This window comes from Antennarius striatus, chromosome 16 (assembly GCF_040054535.1).
Source record: "Antennarius striatus isolate MH-2024 chromosome 16, ASM4005453v1, whole genome shotgun sequence".
Taxonomy (NCBI): domain Eukaryota; kingdom Metazoa; phylum Chordata; class Actinopteri; order Lophiiformes; family Antennariidae; genus Antennarius; species Antennarius striatus.
In genome coordinates this window covers 18,830,327-18,852,861 of record NC_090791.1, presented here as the reverse complement: position 1 = coordinate 18,852,861, position 22,535 = coordinate 18,830,327, and the positions used below count along the sequence as shown (strand labels likewise).

General features: G+C 40.0%; 1 protein-coding gene across 3 annotated transcripts in view; it reads left to right on the top strand.

The window, feature by feature from the left end:
- abat (4-aminobutyrate aminotransferase) overlaps positions 1 to 19,017 on the top strand; it is a 36,621-nt gene extending 17,604 nt beyond the window's left edge. For 2 of the 3 annotated variants that reach the window (XM_068336630.1, XM_068336632.1), the window contains 10 exons: positions 631 to 711; positions 1,288 to 1,380; positions 4,053 to 4,115; positions 4,248 to 4,311; positions 4,686 to 4,834; positions 6,211 to 6,348; positions 10,536 to 10,703; positions 10,951 to 11,097; positions 12,432 to 12,543; positions 14,293 to 19,017. In XM_068336630.1, coding sequence (XP_068192731.1) covers positions 631 to 711; positions 1,288 to 1,380; positions 4,053 to 4,115; positions 4,248 to 4,311; positions 4,686 to 4,834; positions 6,211 to 6,348; positions 10,536 to 10,703; positions 10,951 to 11,097; positions 12,432 to 12,543; positions 14,293 to 14,414 — 1,137 coding nt within the window. In that variant the 3' untranslated portion in view covers positions 14,415 to 19,017. The remainder of the gene's footprint in view (positions 1 to 630; positions 712 to 1,287; positions 1,381 to 4,052; positions 4,116 to 4,247; positions 4,312 to 4,685; positions 4,835 to 6,210; positions 6,349 to 10,535; positions 10,704 to 10,950; positions 11,098 to 12,431; positions 12,544 to 14,292) is intronic. The other variant, XM_068336631.1, reaches the window with a different exon arrangement.
- Positions 19,018 to 22,535: the final 3,518 nt, after the last annotated feature.

The following is a 22,535-nucleotide window of genomic DNA, read 5'->3' as shown; positions in this document are numbered from 1 at the left end:
TTTACTCAATTTGTGTAGGTAATTGAACCAAATTAATTTGTTCAGATGTACTAGAAAATATTACTTAGATTTTACTCATGACTCAGGTTTTGTTTTAACAGATTTGAGAGCTTTCATATCTACTCAATATTTGTAAGTGTAAAAATGTTTCACTGATTGAATTAAGTAACATGCAGTATTATTTTTTTGAGTGTACAGTGTGTGTGTGTGTGTGTGTGTGTGTGTGTGTGTGTGTGTGTGTGTGTGTGTGTGTGTAAATTAGTAAGTAAATATATCAATAGTTTTCTCTATATATTTTTTACTAATTTATAAAATATATAAATAGTTTTCTGTGTCTATATGTATATAATATATATATATATATATATTATATATATATATAAATTAGGAAATAAATATATAAATTAATGTGTATATAAATTAGTACATAAATATCTAAATAGTTTTCTCTTGAAAAATAAATCTAGCAAATAAAACTTCTGCACACAAATGGAAATTATTTAGTTCATCAGATACAAGTAATGATGTTCTCGCTCATCCTTGCTGTTTTTTGTGTGTCCATATGTACCTGCATGCCTGAATTTTAATGAATGTATCTGTGTTTTGTCAATTAATTTTTTTCAATCTCAGAGTACCTTTGTCAACCGTCCTGCCCTGGGAATCCTGCCTCCAGAGAACTTCCCAGACAAGCTTAACGAAAGTCTACTTTCAGTTAGTAAAGCACACACACATTCATATTTCAAAATTCAGTATACTTTTATCAAGTCTTTTCGTTCCTGCTATGAATGAATGAATGTAAAAAGTTGTATACTCTTGTTACTCGTGATTAATGCATTCCAGGACTACCAGTGAAAAACAAAATTCCGAAAATATTTTAGTATTTATGGTAATTTAAATGTTTATGAACCCTCCCCATACTGATATTAAACCACTTTATGTCTGTATTACCTTTTACCCACATTCTTAAGGACTGTTTAAAGCATTTTTGTATTTAAGAAAAGTGTTTCTGTAATACACAAAAGTGCACTGCGTTCTGTGAGTCTCGGAACGCAGTGCACAACACAGATGCTGTCAACCAATAACATAGGTAGTCACGTGATACTGGATGCCTACTATAAATACTTGATGTAGTGAAGCTGGACATTTTGAAGTGCAAATAAGCGAGGGATTACTATATACGAAAATACACTTTAATTGTTTTCACTATATACTATAATTAAGTACACCACATATTATATAGTGTATTAAGTTTTATTTAGCAACAGTCTTGTGTCTTCTCTCTGTCAGATTGCTCCTAGTGGAATGTCTCGTGTTCAGACAATGGCCTGTGGCTCCTGCTCCAACGAAAATGCTTACAAATCAATATTTATTTGGTATAAGGTAAGTGAGTGGGTTCTGAGTTTGCAGAGACTATTATCAGATGAATATGGTCTAGGTCAGGGGTCGGCAACCTTTAATACTCAGAGTCAAACACTGGTTTCCATGAAAAAAAAAACACAGCTGTAAACATGTTTTGACCTCTAAAATGTTATTGTTTATATATTGTTTTTGTTTATTTACCTTATGATTTGTGTAAACAACTCAAGTCTGTTGCTTATGAAATGCATGGAGTGTTACACAGAAAATTGAATTTTATTTACATAATGAACACATTTTGAACATTTTGAACTGATATGTTGAAGGTCTCTTTCAAAAGAATTTAAATCTGAACCTAAAGTTATGAAAAGCATTTTTTCAGGTCTCTAAAAATACATAGTGGTCCTCCCTAACCCTACCAACTCCTAGAATCTGGAAAACAAATGGGTCCTGTATCGAAATTAATGTTAAAACTTCCAGGAGTCAAAAAATGTCCCGATTAATTTCTTGCACATTGTTACGTAATAAAAGGAGTCATTGACAGAGTTATTGACTTGAGCCTGTCTGGAAGAATAGCCCCCTCGATAAGGGCGTGCTCATCCCCGAGGTGAAGTTCATGTTCAGGTCAAGATAGCAGTGTGTGGCAACGTCCTGAATTAGAATTATTTTTTTTTTCATTTATATTTGATCCCCGAAGGGAAATTAAGAGCACACTCTAGTAATTCAATCAAACACATACATGTATATATTAGTATGTACAGGCCCCTGTAATATACACACACACACACACACACACACACACACACACACACACACACACACACACACACACACACACACACACACACACACACACGGGGGCCCCCAAATGAGCAACTTGTAAAGGGGAATGACTCCTTGCTCAAGGGCGCCTCAGCACTGATCGGGAGGTGAGCTGACACCTCCCACTGTCAGCTCACACTCCGGGTGGCTCGACGGGAACGGGAATCGAACCCCCGAACTTGTGATCATTGGACGACCCGTCGTACCACTGAGCCACTGCTGCCCAAAAGTTAGACACTGAAAGTTCCTCAGTTGTTGCTGAATTCAGCTTGTATTTGGCAACTAGATAGCTCTGCTTTGCTTTTTCAAAAACAAAAAAAAAAGTGCAATTTCTTCCAGGATTATTAAAGTATCTATCTATCTATCTTTGCTCTGTGCATGTGTAGCCTTCCTACGTGTGTGTGTGTGTGTGTGTATGCGCGTGCGTGCGTGCGTGCGTGCGTGAGTGTGTGTGTGTGTGTGTGTGTGTGTGTGTGTGCGTGCGTGCGTGCGTGCGTGCGTGTGTGTGTGTAAGTCAAGGCCCGCTTGTCAGATCTGGCCCGTGATGAATTATTTATTCATGTCAGAATAAGGAAAATTTAAGAACGAAGAGCAAAAAATATTCCATAATAAATATAGAATAAATAAGAGAATAAAATGTATACACAGGTATGAACAGTTGTTAGTGTCCTAGTTTTCTTTCCTCATCCTCCTCACTAGGATTAGTGAATGGAGGTGATAACTTAGCGGTATTAGCTTAGTCCACTGTCTTGGGCTGGGGACTGGAAGGTTTCTGGTTCAAGACCTATAAGTGCCAAAATATTGGATTGTGAACTGGCAGTGGGACGTGCCAGTTCATCTCATTCGTTTTCTATAACCACTCGTGGGTTGTAGGTTCTGGCGCCTATCCCAGCCGACTGGGGGCGTGAGGCAGAGTACACTCAAGGCGCAACGTCAGTGCACTGCGGAGCCATATATGAACCCAGGCAACTACACACGCACATACTCATACCTAAGGGCACATGTATACCGGCCAATTAACCTGAAGTGCATGTTTTTGGAGGTGGGAGGAAGGCTGTGAACCCAGACAGACACAGGGAGAACATACAAACTCTGCATAGAGTGGGACTCGAACACAGAACCACCTTGCTGTGTGGCAACAGCGCTACCCACTGCACCACAGTGCCACCTCAGTTAATTTCATTTAAGTGTCCTTTTTTTCCCCGTTTTATATTATGGAACCTTTAAATGACCCATGTAAGCAAACAAAAAAATATTGTGATCCTTATATCCCCTTTGGGCTTTCAGAGTGTGTAGTGGAGCCTTGACCTTGACCTTTAAAAATAAATTGAATAATATGTGTGTGTGTGTGTGTGTGTGTGTGTGTGTGTGTGTGTGTGTGTTTGTGTGTGTGTGTGTGTGTGTGTGTGTGTGTGTGTGGGCACGCGCGCACGTGTTTATGTCTGCAATTACTATTGGATTAGTAGTATGTAACAGGTGATCTTTACTAGAATTAAAAAGTAAGCAATGACAATGTGGGAAATATGCAGCTCCCTGAAATACTGAAATCAAACCATGTGTGAAATTCAGCAACATTTTTAAAGAACTTACATGCAACTGCAAAGATATTTTCATTAAATAAATTTCCTTAAGCACAAAGTAAGACAAAATCATATATTAAAAACACAAACATTTAGTGTAGGATACTTGGTTATATGCTGTACTTAGTGGAAGGTTGGCTACTAACATATACTGAGCATTTTATTTAACTTTTTCCTTCTGGCCTCTGAATGTTTAATTCAATTTTTAAAAAAATCAAAATCTACTCAATGTAGCTACGTACTGTATATCTTCATATGTGCATGGAGTCCTAACTGTGTTTCTTTTTACTGAAGAACAAGGAGCGAGGCCAAAACACTCCAACTGATGAAGACCTCAGCACCTGCATGGTAAACCAGGTAGGTGAAGGAATCTCACTGCTTAATGTGCCCTTTTCAGACTAGTATCTATAATATAAGTTTGCAACTATTTGTATGTATTGTTTGTCTTTCGCTCTGTAATTATATTACTCTTTTTTTTTTTTGCCTCAGGCCCCCGGTTGTCCGGATCTCAGTATTTTATCTTTCATGGGAGGTTTCCATGGAAGAACCATGGGTAAGTTGAATATTTACATGAGTAGTCGTATATAATGTGTACTCTTGTACTAAACTGCAAACACCATCTAAGCCTAAAAGTTGATTCCTAGTCCCACAGCAAAAGGAAGCCTATTCAGTAAGGAGCTGGAACACTAGTGCACACTTACATGTGTGCATATTGTTGCCCACTTTATGTGCAGCATAAGGAGGGCTACAAACTTTCATTTGTCATGCATCCCTGTGTTCAAGAAGGACTTAACTGAATTGATTGACTGATGAAAATATTTTTATGATAAGTACTTGAAATAAAGCATACGATTAGTTCAAATGTTAGAGAGTTGTTAGTGTGACACTGTAGATTTGTGGCTAATATAAAGTTTTTGCCTTGTTAAGGTTGCTTGGCAACAACACACTCCAAATCAATCCACAAGCTAGATATACCATCATTTGATTGGCCAATCGCCCCATTTCCCAGACTGCAGTACCCATTGGAGGAATTTACCAGAGAAAATGCAAAGGAGGAGGCTCGATGTTTGGAGGAGGTAGGTTGTTTGTGAAACAGAATGTTCATGTTCTTAATCATAAAGTACTGTCACTATACATTTTTTAAGCTCTATAAAAAAGTCAAAAAAGAAATCAGAACAAATAAATAAGAACAAATAAGAATAAATGAGAGAATCTAGAAGGATATTCATGTATATGCAGTATTCAGTGTTATTTTTCATCCATCCCCCTTCTCATTACCTGTCTGTTAGGCCTTGTTCAGACTGGTCGCGTATGTCCGATTTTTAGCCCATCCAGATTGATATCGGATGTCTCAGAATCAGAATCACAATCAGCTTTAATTGCCATCGCATGTTTAAAAAACGGACAAGGAATTTGTTTCCGGCAGGTGGTGTCTCAAACTGTACGTTCGTATCTATAAATTAACTATGCTAAATACAAAAACACAAAACGGAGTGGGTGGGGAGTGCGTAGTCTGACTAGTCCCATACCAAATGATATCCAATTTTTGCAGGACAGATTTTTGCAGGACGGATTTTTGCGGGGACAGATTTTTGCGAGGGTGGATTGAAACCACATTTGGGAGGTAGCATCATATCGGATATAGACAGATGCATCTCGGTCTGAACAGCTCCAAACACAGAAACAAATAGGAGGCCAGTGTGAGTAAGACCATAGACACTAACAATTACATCACCACTTTGATGGGGGATGTAATTACAATATATCACGCTTTAAAGCGGGATATAATAGTGAAGTTATAACAAAGTTACTGAAAGTTAAAAAAGTTCCAGACTATGGCGATCGATCCGACGATAAGGCGTTGCACGTTCACATGGTCCATGTAAACAAAACACACGCGAACCCGAGAGGGGAGGGAGGTGTTGATAGAGAGACAGCTCAGAGGCACGCCCATTGGCGTAGAGCAATTTGAGAAGGAAGTGATTTTATCAATATTCAATCAAAGATATTTAGGACCACGGATCAGTTTGGGGCAAGACATTTCAAATACAGTCTAGTTGGACATCTGGCAGCTGAATTACATGAATCAAAAAAGTAGAATATGGGACCTTTAAAAAAAGACCCACTACTCTGTTGTCAGGTTAGGGTTAAGGTTTATTTTTAAAACTTATTCTGATATTGAAAGGGCTCTCTTTAGGTGAGTGAACAAGGACATGTTTTTTCTGGACATGTTTTACTGTTTGAGCCTTTTTTGAAATTATCATATATGCCTCCTCATGCAACATGACTGATAGGAATGACACATTTACAGGAAATAGCTACTGAAATCGGCTTGCCATTTAATAATTTTGCCCTGATTTAGCTAGTTTACTTGTGTTTACTGTTACTGTTACATGTATTAGAGACAGACTAAGACGCAGAGATTGAATGTTGGACTCTTGTCTGTTTCCAGGTGGAAGATCTGATCATCAAGTGGCGACAGAAGGGAAAACCTGTGGCAGGGATTGTGATTGAACCAATCCAGGCTGAAGGGGGAGATAACCATGCTTCCCCAGACTTCTTCAGAACCCTCCGCAATATAGCACGAAAGGTATCAGTTATCACGATCTTACAGACCGACACGAATATAAAAGCCTGATAAAGCTGGAATCTCAAACAATTCGAATGCGAGAGAGACCCGTTCTCCTGTTGGACATGCAGCAATCACACCCCGTTGATACATGACTTCACCCAAAGTATCTACTGCCATTGCATAAAAACTACAATTCATGGCCCATGGGCCATATCTGGTCCTTTGGCTATTCCTGTCCAACACTGTTGAGTTGAATTATAAATTAGAACATAGAAAGTATTAAAGTCATGAATAAAGTCATCCAACTTTCACAGTACTTTTCTGCCCCTCCCAGAAGTCAGTTCTCAGCAGGCAGTTAATTGTACACACAGGTGCATAAAATCCCTCTGCGGAAGAGATTTGGTTTCTGCACCTGATCTTGTGACCTTGCTTCTGCCCTCCAATTTTACTTCAAATTAATACATTTTGAGAATCATTTATGTGCATTGAGAAAATTTTAGGTGTCAGGTAGCTTCTTTTTATATTCATCTTCGATAATCACGCTGTGTTAACTCAATACTGCAACATGTTTTCTGCGTACAACAGGAAAATTTAAAAGAAAATGTTTTAACTTGTTTGTAAAGGGACTGCAATTGGATGAATATGACATGAGTTAGGCCAAGGGGAATGCTCATAGCATTTCACTTCATAAATTTACCGCAAGCACATCAGAAGAAATTACCGTATTTTCCGCACTATAAGGCGCACCTAAAAGCCTAAAATGTTCTCATAAACTTGTAGTGTGCCTTGTAATCCGGTGCGTCTTATATATGGATTAATATTCATATTAATATTGGTTGAAACATGATCGCTGAAAAAAAGCCGGCAGTCTGGCCGCCAGTCATGCCGCACTCCGCCACCAGAGGAGCCCCCTTATAAGGCACTCAGGCCCACACCCCCTAACAACGGTAGTCAAGGGGCGTCACCGAAGTCCCGGCTCTGACTGAGCTGCTCTCAGACTGTAGAGCAGACTGTAGGAGCACCGGTGGTTACGTAGCAAAACATAAAGAACTTTCAACAATTCTGTTAATAAAGTTTGACTGACTGACTGATCTAGGTATTTCCTAACTATTTGGCGTCGGAAATAACTCACTTTAAAATTAATTGGTCTTAAAAATGCCATTGTGCTGGAATCTGGAATCTAGTGACGGTCCATTCTATTAGTCTGTGGAAACACACGGAGAAACTGGCATAAAGGTGAATGAAAGACCCTCAAAGCTGAACTTCCAGCCTTTTCTGAAATTTGAAGAGCAGAGTCACTGCTAGACAAAGGTGCCAACGGGTGTGCTGCATTGATTTACAAATGTAGTTGATAGATCTGGGCGGGCGGTGGAGGGGCAAATTCAGGCTTGTGTATTCTGTCTGCAGCGACGTGCTGTGAGATTCATGGCGGTGAGACACCGACGTTAAAGTCAGTTCTAGGAGTAAAACAGCGTCATATTTGCCAGTAAATTAGCAGCCTGACATTAAAAACTACAGTATTTTCCACACTATAAGGTGCACTGGACTATAAGGCGCACCCTCAATAATTTGTTTGTTTTATAATTTATTTCATATATAAGGCGCACCGGATTATAAGGCACACACAATAAAAAATAAATAAAATTTATTTGATAAACTGCAGCGGCTGTAGTTGCGCAATCCGTCCACTAGATAGAGCCGCGCTGCTCAGGCAGTCAAGATTGCATTCATGACTTCCTGACTACCTTTGAATGGCCCCTATTGTTATGTCAATAAGCCATTCTGAGCCTCATCAAGGAAACCAGATCACTTGATCACTTTGCCATCTTAGAAAGAAGTCAACACGCATATTAAAAAACCTGACATTAAAAACTGGTTAAATTCATTACGAGTGCAGTCAGTTCGAACAGAGCGGATTATTTCCTGATCTGAAGTTCGAAGCAGATATTTAAGCTCCGATGTTCGTCTTCGTTTATTAATTAAATGTTGTTTCGATCGATCGGTAGTCCAGTCGGAGGTGAGGTTTGCTGCCTGAACGGAGTCTAAAGGCAGTCTTCAATTCAAAAATCTCAGAAACTTTCTAATGAGATCAAATTCAAAGCATTGAACAAAAAACATAATTGAATATATTTTTAACATAATAAGTTAACTTTTTAATGAATATGGTGTCTTATTTTAACTATGTACAGTGATACCTCTGTACTCGACCATAATCCGTTCTGAGGTGGTGGTTGAGCACCGATTTGTTCGACCACCGAAACCAATTTTCCCGTAAGAAATAATGGAAAGTATTTTAATCCGTTCTTACCATTTAGAAAAATACCTAAAATATGATAAGGACGTGTATCTAAACAACAATGAATACGTAAATGTGCACAAGCAGTACATGATAAAGAGAAAGCATTATAAAGCATTTTGTATAATTTACTTTACGTTTTAGAGAGCGGTTGATGGCACTAGCGTCATCATGGAAGGGGAATCCCTTCCATGATGACGCTAGATAACGCGCCTCCAGGGGTTTTCTCCCTTCTCTCTTCCGTGGAGGTGAATCTGGCTGGGCAGTAGCCTTCCTCTATTCTTTAAGAAGGAACCTGTCCATTGTCAGTTGCTTCTGCTTCAACATAGTGGAAATGGTTGACTTTGCCATTTCGTACTGCGACGCGAGGTTGGACACTCGTACACCACTTTCATATTTTGCTATAATTTCCGTACGTCTTCGCGTACGTAATTTGCGTACGCAATTTGCGTACGTGTTACTCCGCTGGCGGTCTGAGTCGAACTGACGCTTACCCGCTGGCCGAGGAGCGCAGCCGAGGAGCGCGTTCGGGTCGACTCGGCTCGTCGAGCACCGAAAATCGGTTCGGGGTCCGATACATTTTCTACTCGAATTTTTTGGTCGAGCACCGATTTGGTCGAGTATAGAGGCGGTTGAGTACAGAGGTATCACTGTATTTTGTTTTACTTATCAGTAATTTCAAACTACATACAGTAGGTTACAAATAACTGGAAAAATCTCAGTTAAACCATCATTGTAAGTGCTCAGATCATAAATATATTTTTGTTTTGCTATCCCTTACATGTTTTGTTTTGGAAAACAGAATGTTTAAGTGAGATATTTTCCAGTATTTTTTTTTTTTTTGTGGAGAAGTGGAACTTGAAGAACTTAAATTCTGACTTTGATTTTAGACATGTTCCTATCTCTCTAGTTCAGGAGAAATTTTTATTTTAGCTGTTATTAATGGATTTAAAGCTTTTCATTTAAGGAAAACCTGCAGAAAAGTTTAGTTCAGAATTAGTTTAAAAGTTTGCATCAGATTTTACAATTTTATATAATCGTAATCCGATTTAGACAAGAAAATGTGTCCAGTTTATGAAGGGGAAATGCAGTACTGTATTTGAGTCCAATACTTCCAATTATCTTTGTAGCATACTGCCGACACACAATGCTGCTGCAGACCTCCTTATTTGACTTTGTCCATCCTTTCTGTTATTTATTTATTGAAAGAAAACCACATAAATAAATCCTGATCTGTAAATAAAATTCTCCTTTGTTTAAATTTGAGAATTGACATGACACCAGGGCTCGAAATTGTGCCCATTTTGGTCAAATTTTTGTCAGTGCGACTATTAAATATATTTGGGAGCACCGGTGCAACTAGGGGAAAAAATCTGGTGAGCCTTTTTTTGCGCTCCTGCGGTCCTGCCAGGAAACAATGAGAGCGCAATTGCGGCTGCTCTCCTGGGCGTAGGAGAGAGGCGTGCGGAACGGAGATGGATGGAGCGGTCTCTATCACTCCGTCACTGCCTTGCTTTTGGGTAGGTGCTCCCAAAGCTCCTAAAGAAAAAAAGTTAATTTTGAGCCCTGCATGACATAAAAATGGAAATTGCACAAAACAAGTACTCTTTTGGTTTCAAAGGCAATGACTTCTCACCTGACTTCCTGAGCGCCTTGGGTAAAGACATTTGCCTCGTGTGAATTCTAAACCATTCCACTTAGGCAAAGAAAATCACACAGAAGTCTTCTCATTAATACATTGCTTTCATACTGCTGTCACCAGCAGCAGATACAGACTTGAATTTGGAGTACATATAGCAGTGGTCTAAATCAGTATTACTGTAAATGATATGAGACACTTTTGCCTTTTTTGTGAGCATAGCTGCATTCCATTTTGTCATCTAGATCTGTTTGTGTTCTATCTCCACAGCATGGTTGTGCCTTTCATGTCGATGAAGTCCAAACGGGTGGAGGGACCACAGGAAAGCTTTGGGCCCATGAACATTGGGGCATGGACGACCCGGCTGATGTTGTGTCTTTCAGCAAGAAGCTTCTTACTGGTGGATACTACCACAAAGATGAATTAATGGCTGATAAGGTTAGTTTTTTAATTGAAATTCTTTCCATATAATGGTCGGTTTGGTATAGCGCGTGGATGTTCTCTGGTTCTTCTTTGTAAAATAGTAAACATTAAACATAAACATTAAAATTACTTTAGAACATGAATTCTCGACTGTGATTTACGTTTGTGTCGTGGACTGAAGACAAACTAATATTCCTGAAACGCTGATAATTACATGACCTGCTATCATATGATTTGCTTGTGTATCTGATAAATTTTTCAGCCCTACCGGATCTTCAACACATGGATGGGTGACCCATCAAAGAACTTGTTCCTGGCGGAGGTTCTCAATGTCATTCGCCAAGAAAATCTTCTACAGGAGGTGAACCGTTCTGGAAACGCCTTGCTAAATGGACTTTATGAACTACAGGTAGGGTGTTGATGTGTTCATATATTTACATTTTCTTAGGATAAACAAAATTTCTGACATAATTTTGAATATTTACGAATAATGCAATATGTACTGTATATACCTTATGCTCCACATCAACATAGATGTGGAGCCTCTGCTTATCTTATCCATGATAGTTATTACAATAATACTAAATAATAATAATTGTATTTTTTTATTTATTTGTTTGTTTATTTGTTTATTCATTTATTTGGGGCAGCAGTGGCTCAGTATTAGAGCAGGTTGTCCAATGATTCAAGGATCGGCAGTTCCATTCCCACTCCCGCCTTGTCATTTGTCGTTGTGTCCTTGGGCAAGACACTTTACCCTCCTTGCCTCCAGTGAGGGACTCACTGGTGTGTGAACAAGTGTGAATGTTCCGATGGTGGTCGGAGAGGCTGTTGGCGTGGATTGACTGCCACGTTTCCGTCAGTCTGTCCCAGGGCAGTTGTGGCTTCACGTGTGTTTAACATCACCAAATATGAATGAGGAGTGAATGAATAATGGAACCACTGTAAAGGACTTTGTGCCCCTGGAATAAAGTGCTATATTAATACATGCAATGTGGAGCACAACAGTGAAATGCAGTACAAATACATGTGACAATAAACAATAAAATACAAACTTTCTACACCTGCTTTTCCCAGTTCCCATCCACCACTTGTGTAATACTTTTCAGCATACCCAATGAGTAAATTATGATGAGCAATTTTGATAAAATGAGAATATTAAATCAAACTCAAAATGCAAAAATAGAGCGTCACGGTGGCACAAGGGGAATCGCTGTCACTGCACAGCAAAACAGTTCTCGGTTCAAGTCCTGCTCTGTGCAGAGTTTGCATGTTCTCCCCGTGTCTGTGTGGGTTCTTTCTGGGTTCTCCAGCTTCCTCCCACCTCCAAAATCATGCACTTGAGGTGAATTAGCCGCTCTGAAATTTCCCATAGGTGTGGTGAGTGCATGCGTGTTTGTCTGTGGCTCCGCGGCGCACTGGCATTGTGGCCGGAGTTTTTCCCGACTCACTCCCCAGCCAGCTGAGATAGGCTCCAGCTCCCCCCGACCCGCTATGATGGACAAAGCGGAAGACGATGAATGAATGAATGAATGTATACCCATCCCTGACCCTCATAGGTTGTGGCAAACTCTTTGGTGCTTTTATCTTTAATATTTGTTAGTTTAAAAGACTGCTGTAGCATAAGTTGTACTCAGAGTTCAGATAGGGTAATACTATATTTATACTCTCAATAAAGAATATGCTTGACATGGTCCTAACCTAAATATGTATCAACACAAAATATATGTGTTTGGTCCCTAGGCCCAATACCCTGGGATACTGAGCAGGGCTCGAGGACAAGGGACGTTCTGTGCCATAGATATCTGTGATGATGCAACACGCAACAGCATACTGCTCAAGGCCAGAGACAAAGGTATGACAACATTACCACCTAATAATGGAAGTTACCTCAAGCTCTAATGAAGGAAGGAGAAGCAGCTGAATCGCAAGACGAAGCTCTCGATTCACTGGTCAATCTACGTTCCTACTCTCACCTATGGTCATGAGCTTTGGGTCATGAACGAAAGGACAAGATCCAGGATAGAAGCGGCTGAAATGAATTTCCTCTGTAGAGGGGCTGGGCGCACCCTTAGAGATAGGGGGAGGAGCTCTGTCACCAGGGAGGAGCTCGGAGTAGGGCCGCTTCTCCTCCACCTTGAGCAGAGCCAGCTGAGGTGGCTCAGGCATCTGTTTCAGATGGATCCCGAACCCCTCCCTGGGGAGTTGTTCTGGGCATGTCCTACCGGGAGGAGACCTTGGGGAAGACCTAGGACACGCTGGAGGGACTATGTCTCTCGGCTGGCCTGGGAACACCTCTGGATCTCCCCAAAGGAGCTGGAGGAGGTGTCTGGGGAGAGGGAAGTATGGGCATCCCTCTTGAGATTGTTGCCTGCGCGACCTGGCCCCAGATAAGCGGTAGATGATGGATGGATGGATATTCCAATAAAGCAGGTTCAAAAAACTCAAGCCTAAACCTGAACTTTGAGTCGACTTCAAAGAAATTTATTGCCGCAGTTAATGCATAAGTTGGAATCCACTCAGTCATTGTGTTAAGGATTACCAGAACTTCATTAAATTCATTGTATATTGGTTAAAAAGGTTAAAAAAAATTAAAAATAAAACATCAACATAGACTTAACTTTAAAGTTAAACATAAAACATTATTCAGAATGACATATTTTGCCCGGCCATAACGCTTAAGTTAGGACTTATTTGTAAATTGGCTTTGGATAATATACGAAAATGTTCATAAAGTGGTGATTTGTACATATAATTTAAACCAAAGTCAGATTATGCTATTTAAACGTGTACAGTGCATCCTCATTCTTTGCGGTTAATAAGTTCCAGGGACCACACGCGATTAATGAATTCTGTGATAGAACGACAACTATTTATCTTATTATTTACGGTAATTTAACCGTTTAGGAACCCATTTATGAACCCTCCCCATACTGATATTAAACCACCTTCTATCTGTATTACCTTTTCCCACACTCTTATTGACTGTTTAAAGCACTTTTGAGACTCACGGAACAGAACGCACTTCCGGATGTCGTCAGTCAATAGAATGGGCGTACAGTATCACGTGACTGCCTACCAAAAATCCACGATGAGGTGAAGTCGCGAGCTTTGATGCGCGGATGCGTGAGGGCGCACTGTATTTTACTTCTGAGTAGATTAAAATCTGTTCCTCTTATAAAGCATACACCAAACACTGTTTACATTCTGTGAGGTCAGTTTGTCTATATCACGCACCAACATTTAGTAATTTTTCCACCCGTTATTAAATTGGCTTCCCTTTGCATCAACTTTCCTTTCAACAACAGTTTTTCTATGTTTCTACTTCTCTTCTACTTTTCTTAAAACATCCCAGAATGTAGCTAGAGTACATGACATGATAGCCCACACTAATTCATGTAAATGGTTTTTTTCCTACATTCACACAGTATTGCTTGTAAACAGGTTTTCATAAACATCAACCTCAAATTTAACCCTCAAACAACCCTGAAAGCTTAAAGTCTGCCTAAATCTCTCACTTCATCCAGTAATGTTGCTTTGAATATAAATGTAACAACTGTCATTGTAATGTGTGGATATAAAGCAAGAATTTTGTCTTTGACAGGTGTACTCCTGGGAGGGTGTGGGGATCGATCGATCCGTTTCCGTCCAGCCTTGGTTTTCAAGGAGTACCATGTTCACATTTTCCTCAACATCTTCAGTGACGTTTTATCTGAACTCAAATAAGTCTCGACACTTGAAGAATGAATTTATACCCCATGTGTGAGTTATCCAGTGGTCGCAGAGAAGTTCTATACAGTTCATACAATAACTTTAACTAGATAACCTTCTGACCACTTGTTAAGTTCCGGAACATGTTAAGTAGGGTTGCAACGGTATGGTATTTTTACAGTACAACCATTTGAGGGAAAAAGTCATGGTAAATAACAATTCTGCTTTATCATTATTATCATTATGATCCATAAAGAATTGAAAGTACAATGGGAAGGGGGTGTTGTTCAACAAACACTTTTTCATAATGGAATTATTAAACAATTTGTATAAATCAGAGTAAAAAATGTTTTCAAAATCAGGGTAAGGGTGAGGAACAAGACACTACATTTAAAAATATAATCTCTATTCAGAAAGGAAGAACTCAATCTAACCTGGAGTAAAACTAAATAGGAGGGGGGAAATGGCAGTTGTGAAGTTTATTATTAGTTATTATTATTATTATTGATATTATTTATAATAATAATAGTCTACTCAACGTTATTTATAAAGTGCTGAATAATACCAAGGCCACCTCAAAGCGCTTTACACAGAAAGAAGAAACCAGCTGAACCGCTGAGAGCATGAAGCGACAGTGTCCAATAAAAAATCCCCATCGGGTAGAAACCTGGGGCAGATCCTGACTCTCTGGTGCACTATTATTAATATAATAATTATGATTATTATCATAATCATCATTTTCAACTTATTATTCTCAATATTATTATTATTATTATTATTATAAATAGGCACTCTAGGAAGTTTTTACTGAGCCACATATTTGTATCTATAAGTGTAACCTATAATTGTCATTAAGTAAATGGTCTTTGTTGAACATCCACATTATTTGTTCAGGGCTCAAAAGGATGGTGTTCAGGAAGATGGACAAACAAGTTCAGAGTTTTCGTCTTCACAAACTCCTCCTTCAACATGTATCCTCTTTGGTCTTATAGGTGTCCAGAGTACTAGACTTTGACTTTACTTTTCCCTGCTATTTTTTCTGCCGCATGAGAGCGTGAAACTCAAATTTTATACTTTGGTTTATCTTGAATCTGGTAACCGCTGCAACCCTACTGTTTAGTTTTACCAACTGACTGTAAGTCACTCTAATTGCACATTAAGTTTTTTAAAAAATGCCATACTGCATGCCATTTACACTAGCCCTTTGAATGTCGTCGTTGTTTCTGGCTGTTGTGTTGGTCCTAATTGGAATAATTTTTCAGCTTGAAATGTTGTAACCCCAGAAAATGTGAATCTTTAAAAGACCATGAAGATGTCATAGAAAAATTGATGCCCTGCATGTCTCTTAAGTATGGTAATTCTTTTTCTGTTCCTATTTTAGTGCCACACAGGTAAATGTCCTTAAATGAACATAACTTTGAAAACATTTACTTATTGAAATACACTACCATATCATTTTTTAATTACTTTCTTGTCTAAATTTGAAATTTAGCACTTACCATTTGTGATAAAACATAAAACTAAATTAGGAGTAGGGTGAAATTGATCATTGATTTGGGTAGAGCAAGGTGTTGAATGCTGTCATATAAAGGCAAAGATAAAACAAATTCACAAGAAAAAGCACTGATCAGTCATAACATTATGACCACTGACTATTGAAGTTAATGACATATTATCTTTTAATCCACTTTTTGGGAGGGATATGTTAACAAGCATGTAAACATTTGTCATCGAAGTTGATGTATCCGAATCTGGAAATGAGCAAGTGTAAACATACTGTATGAGTAAGTGTGGCATATGATGCTATGTATCTGCAAACCAGATAAGGTGCCCACAGTCACCCCTGTCCACCTGGTTTATTGAATCAGATTTTCTTTTACATCATGTGGATAAACGGGTGGCCGTGCGATGTGCTGGCGATGCTTCCGGGCTGTACCCTGCCTCTATAGCCACCTGCTCCAGCTACCCCCGTGACAGCACTAAAAGGCAGCTGTAAACCAGACAATTACGGTCATCTCATCTTCAATAAAATGCATGGATGAAGGTGTGTCACTTATTGTGTGAACACATGGCATAATGGGAAAAAATAAGCAGTGTGTATTGTAGTGTGTGTATAATTTGGGAAAAGTAATGCTAAGAATTTCTGGGTCCTGCTTTCCAAGAGGATGTCACTTTGACACGTACCACCTAAATAGGTATTTTTGCAGACCATGTACACCCCTTAATGGAAACAGTATACCCTGATGGCAGTGGCCTCTCAGCAGGTAAATACCCCTTTCCACAAGGCAACAATCGTTCAGGAATAGTTTTTAAGAACACTGCAGGTTTGAGATGTTGATCTGGCCTCCAAATTCCCTGGGTCTCAATCCAATCAATCATCTGTGGGATGTGATGGACAACCAAATCCGATCCAAATGAGCACTCCTGAGAACAGGCTGTTTTTGTGCCTGTCCCTTTAAATGCTAATGAGCTCTACCTGCCAACACCTGGCTTGCCTGTCACATAGCGCTCTCACGGAGAGGATGTGGCTAAAGGTAGCTAATGCTTGAAGGCACATTGTCATTGAAAATGAAGCCCAATCATGGTCTCTTGTGTTCATCTTTGGCTGGGACATAAAAGAACCACTGATGTTGTTTTGTACAACAAACAACTGACCAACTTATGTGTTTAGCTCTGAGTGATGACGTTGCCACACGCTGCTACCTAACCGCTGGACACTGAACTTCACCTCGAGGAAGAATGCCCCCTTATCTGGGGAGAGGGGAGTGTTCCCGCACAGATGGGGCGAGGTTATGCAAATCACTCATGTCGTTACGCCACTACAGGAGCTGACTGATCAGCATGTTTGTGGGCTGAACAGTCCACACAGGACTCGTATGTTTTCCTCATTCTAGGTAGGGTCAGAAAGAACCACAGTACACGGTATATGTAGAAACAAGAAAAAACATGTCTTTCATAATATGATCCCATTATAGGATCTGCTATGTCTTTGTGCCAAATAGCAAAGAAACCTTCAAAGGTCTTGTGACATCTATGCGTCAATGGATTACAGTTGTTGCAGAAAAGGAGTGACCTATGTAATATTACACAGGTGGTCATAAATTATGACTGATTGGTGTATGTTCCCAGTCAGAACTTGAAAAATTTTCTCACATTTGTCTTCATGCACTACTTAAGTGGGCAATAATTTAGATAGGAAAAAATGCAAGTTCATGTCAACTGGACTACCATTACATTCTTGAAACAGTTTCACTATATTTCAAAATACACCCTAAATTCAGAGACATTCAACTTCAGTGAAGTTCATTCATTCATTTTCCTTACCACTTCATCCGAAGCGGGAGCTGGAGTCTATTACAGCTGGCATAGGGCGTAAGGCGCTCAAACTCTGAGCATGACGCCAGTGCACTGCGGAGCTACACAGAGACATAGAAACACACACACACACACTCACTCCTACGGACAATTTGGAATGGCCAATTAACCTGAAGTGCGTGTTTTTTTGGAGGTGAACCCAGAGAGTTCAAATTAATAGACTCGCTGCTGAAAACAGTTTGCCCAACATTTTTATTTTATAACACATTTCTAATACTTTGGAAGCAAATTAAATAACACTCTCACATAACCTTTGTGTTATTTGGGGTTGAGCTGCAAAATTAAAATTTAATGCACTGCAGCTAAAGAAAAGCAAAACAGGCACTTAAAGAAAACAAGATGAAACTTTTAAGACTTTGAAAGGATTGCACTACAAAAGCACATTCCACATCTAAATACCTTAATATTCTGAAGTCTCAGCTGAAAATCAGCAAATACTCAACACATAATCTTGTGGGTTCCTGATTATTTGGATGACAGACTAACGAAACTAATATAGGAGCAGATACCTGAAATAATATCTAAATTAAGGTTTCCTTATTGTCCCAAAAATAAATGACAAAAGGGTACTGTTATTTGATTCAACAGCAGTTGCATAGCGGAAACAATGAGTCCATCCCACACTCACTAACAGTCTTGGAGAAATTACAATGAGATGGTATTTTCGCTATGATAAACATTAATGAATGTTTTTCAGTTTTACAAAACATAACAGTACACCTGCTTTTGGCTGCTTTTCTTTGTGATACAACTAAGACTGCGTCTTAGTTTGCTTCTGTTGAAAATCTTGTGATTTTGTAGGAACACTTTACACACTAATCAGTGTCTGTAACTAACTCTAACCCTAACCCTAACGTGCTAACAATATTCACAATGGCAGTTTTTTTTCTTTACTATTAATTCCTGACAATTTAAGATAAAAACATAAGTATTTCGAGATGTTTTTATTCATCTTCATCTTATAGTTTATGGTGCCAATTTCTTGTGCGCTCCATTAATTTCTAAATATATGTTATATGTTGGAATTTAAAAGGAACGTGAGGATCAGTTATAAGTTGTTAAGGTTGAGGAATACAATGGTGATAACAGTGCCTGCCTGACAATATTTGTATCTGTGATGATCTTAGATTTTTTTTTTCACTTGTAATCTGAGGTACACAATTAATTTGAAATTGCATTAACTGTTATTATTGATGAAATATTCTGTTAATATACTGTGGACAATAAAGTTAATATTTAGTAACTTGTATGGGTCTTTATTTCTTGAGCAGAAACGCTCAGTCACCATATGATAAAATGAATAGTCCTACATTTGACACTGTTTAACACTAGAATTACCCAAATTCCTTAACTATTATTATTACCATAACTGTGACTGTTTATTCATTATTTAAATGTGATTTCAATAATCCCATCAGATCTGTAATTTTATGGTGGGGGGATAATCAACATCAGAACACAACATTTCAATTGAAGGTGAGCATTTATTAGTTAACTGACAGCCACAGAATTGTTATTAAATAAGACTTTTGTAAAAGAGAAACAAAATCCATTCTTTCTTGATCTTATAATGCAATGGAATTTAACATTTATGATCAAAATCAATAAAGTTATAATAATAATAAAATAATAATAATAATAATAATAATAATAATAATAATAATAATAATAAAACCTTTATTGTCCCACAGTGGGGAAATTCGTGCGATCGTGGCAGCGGGGGGGGGGGACATAAATAGTTAAATAATATACATACATATTAACATCTGCAACATATGAAATTTACATATTCACATATGGGAAACATATTAACATATATCATATTATCAGAATGTACAGTTATATTCACACATCAAAATATACACTACAGGCTGATGTTCATTGTTCATTGTTCATCCAGAATTATAACGTTTTGTTCTTTGAGTTTTTTGAGTTCTTCGAGTGGTCTGCTGGGAGGACTGCTGGTCGTAGACTGACGGCCGTGGGCAGGAAGGACCTGCGATAGCGTTCCTTCACGCATCTTGGGTGAAGCAATCTATCGCTGAAGGAGCTCTCCAGTGATCTCAGTGTGCCCTGTAGAGGGTGGGAGTGGTTCTTCATCATCGATGACAGCTTGTTTGTCATCCTCCTCTCCACCACCACCCCCACTGAGTCCACGGAGCATCCTAGGACAGAACCTGCCCACCTAATCAGCCTGTCCAGTCTCTTCCTGTCGGCTGCAGTGATGCTGCTGCCCCAGCAGACCACCCCATGAAAAATAGCTGAGGCTACAACTGTGTCATAAAAGGTCTTTAGGAGTGACCCCCGCACTCCAAAAGACCTCAGCCTCCGGAGCAGATAGAGTCTGCTCTGACCCTTTTTATACAGAGAGTGAGTGTTGGTACTCCAGTCCAGTTTATTGTTGAGGTGATTACCAAGGTACTTGTAGGAGGACACCACCTCGATGTCCGTACCCTGGATATTCACTGGTGTAACCGGGCAGATTGATCGCCTGCGGAAATCCACCACCAGCTCATTGGTTTTACCCGCGTTCATCTGGAGGCGGTTCTGCTGGCACCAGTCCACAAAGTCCTGAGTCAGTTCTCTGTACTCTCTGTCGTCCCCATCGGTGATGAGGCCAACGATTGCAGAGTCATCAGAGAACTTCTGCAGAACTAATGAAGACAGTTGCTAAACTTTGGGAAAACATACACTGCTAAAAAAAAAATAGAGGACCACTTCAAAAACAAATCAGATCTAAATGTGAGGAAAATGATCTTGAATATCTTTCCTGATAATAAGTAGGTGATGTTTTAGGAACAAAATGATGCCACAGAATTTTATAGAAATGAAAATGGTCATACCGTAGAGGAGGAAAATCAGATACCTCACAAAAGAAAGTGAAAAAAAGATGCAGCAGACTGGTCCATTTTGCAAAAATGCCATTGTTGCACCTCCAAATGATTCTCAGTAGTTTGTGTGCCCATTGCCCGTGGTTGTACGCATGGCTGACAACGTCGGGGCATGCTCCTACTGAGACGATGGATGGTGTCCTGGGGGATCTCCTCCCAGATCTGGACCAGGCCATCACTGAGCTCCTGGACAGTCTGAGGAGCAACCTGGCAGCACTGGATAGACCTAAACAAAATGTCCTAGAGGTGTTCTATTGGGTTTAGGTCAGGAGAAGGTGAGGGCCAGTCAATGGTATCAATTCTTTCATCCTCAAGGAACTACATGCATACTCAAGCCACATGTGGTCGGGCATTGTCATGGACCACGAGGAACTCAGGGGCCACTGTACCAGCATAGTTTCTGACAATGGGTCCAAGGATTACGTCCCGATACCTAATAGCAGTCAGGTTGCCATTATCTAACCTGTGGAGGTCTGTGTGTCCTTCCAAGGATATGCTTCCCCAAACCATCACTGATCCACCACCAAAGTGGTGATGCTAAAAGATGTTGCAGGTAGCATAACGTTCTCCACGGCATCTCCAGACCCTCCAGACCCACATCTGTCGCATGTGCTCAGGTTGAACCTACTCTCGTAAGTGAAGAGCACAAGGGCGCCAGTGGTGTAGTTGTCAATGCTGGTGGTCTATGGCAAATGCCAATCGAGCTCTACGGTGCTGGGCAGTGAGTACAGGGCCCACTAAAGGATTCTGGGCCTACAGGCCACCCTCACGTAGCCTGTTTCTGATTGTTTGGTCAGAAAAATGCATGCCAATGGCTTGCTGGAGGTTATTTTTTAGGGCTCTAGCAGTGCTCATCCTTTTCCTCCTTGCACAAAGGAGCAGGTACCAATTCTGCTAAGGCTTTAAGGACCTTCTAAGGCCCTGTCTAGCTCTCCTGGGGTAACTACCTGTCTCTTGGAATATCCTCCATCCTCTTGAGACTGTGCTGTGAGACACAGCCAACCTTTTTGCAACGGCACGTATTGATGTGCCATCCTGAAGGAGTTGGACTATTTGTGCAACCTCTGTAGCATCCAGGTGCTGCACAATGCTATCAACAAAGATGTTGATGCAAGCCAAATGAAAAACTACAGAAGTAGAAAGTCAGTCAGTAAAAAATCATCCAAAAGAGATGAGGAGGGAAAAAAGTATCAGTGGCCTCAACCTGTAAAACCATTCCTGTTTTAGGGACCGTCTCACTGTTATTCTTTGTCTGGTCGATGTTCAACATCAACAGCTGAGAGCTGTGGTCTCAAAGTCTTGGGTGCCTCAAGGGGCGGTAACCCTTGAACACCGTGGTGGACCCTGGTGGTAAGGGAAGCCATCCGACTGAAGAAGGAGACTTTCAGGGGCATGTTGTCCCTGGGGACTCCTGAAGCAGTTGCAGGTACCTGTAGGTCAGAAGGATTGCAGCCTCGGCTGTAATGGAGGCAAAAAAGAGGGTGTGTGAGGAGTCCAGAGAGGCCCTGGAGAAAGACTTTTGAACAGCATCCAAGTTATTCTGGAGGACTCTCCGACACCTCATCCAAGCTGTTTACGACAAGGATGTGACCCTGTTGACCTCGACTGAGGAGGTTGTCGGTCAGTGGAAGGAACACTTAGTGGAACTCCTGAATCCAACTACTCCAACTGACCCGTCCTCTGCTGCAGAGGCAGAGCTGGAGGATGATGGGGGGATTCAAATCAATCTCTCTGGGCGCAGTCATGGTTCCAAAGCCCCCAGTGTTTGCCCCGATTTGCCCAGAAATGCTGAAGGCTCTGGGTGTTAAGGGGGTGTCATGGATCACATGCCTCTTCAACAGTGCGTGGAAGTCTGTGAGTCTGGGAGCTT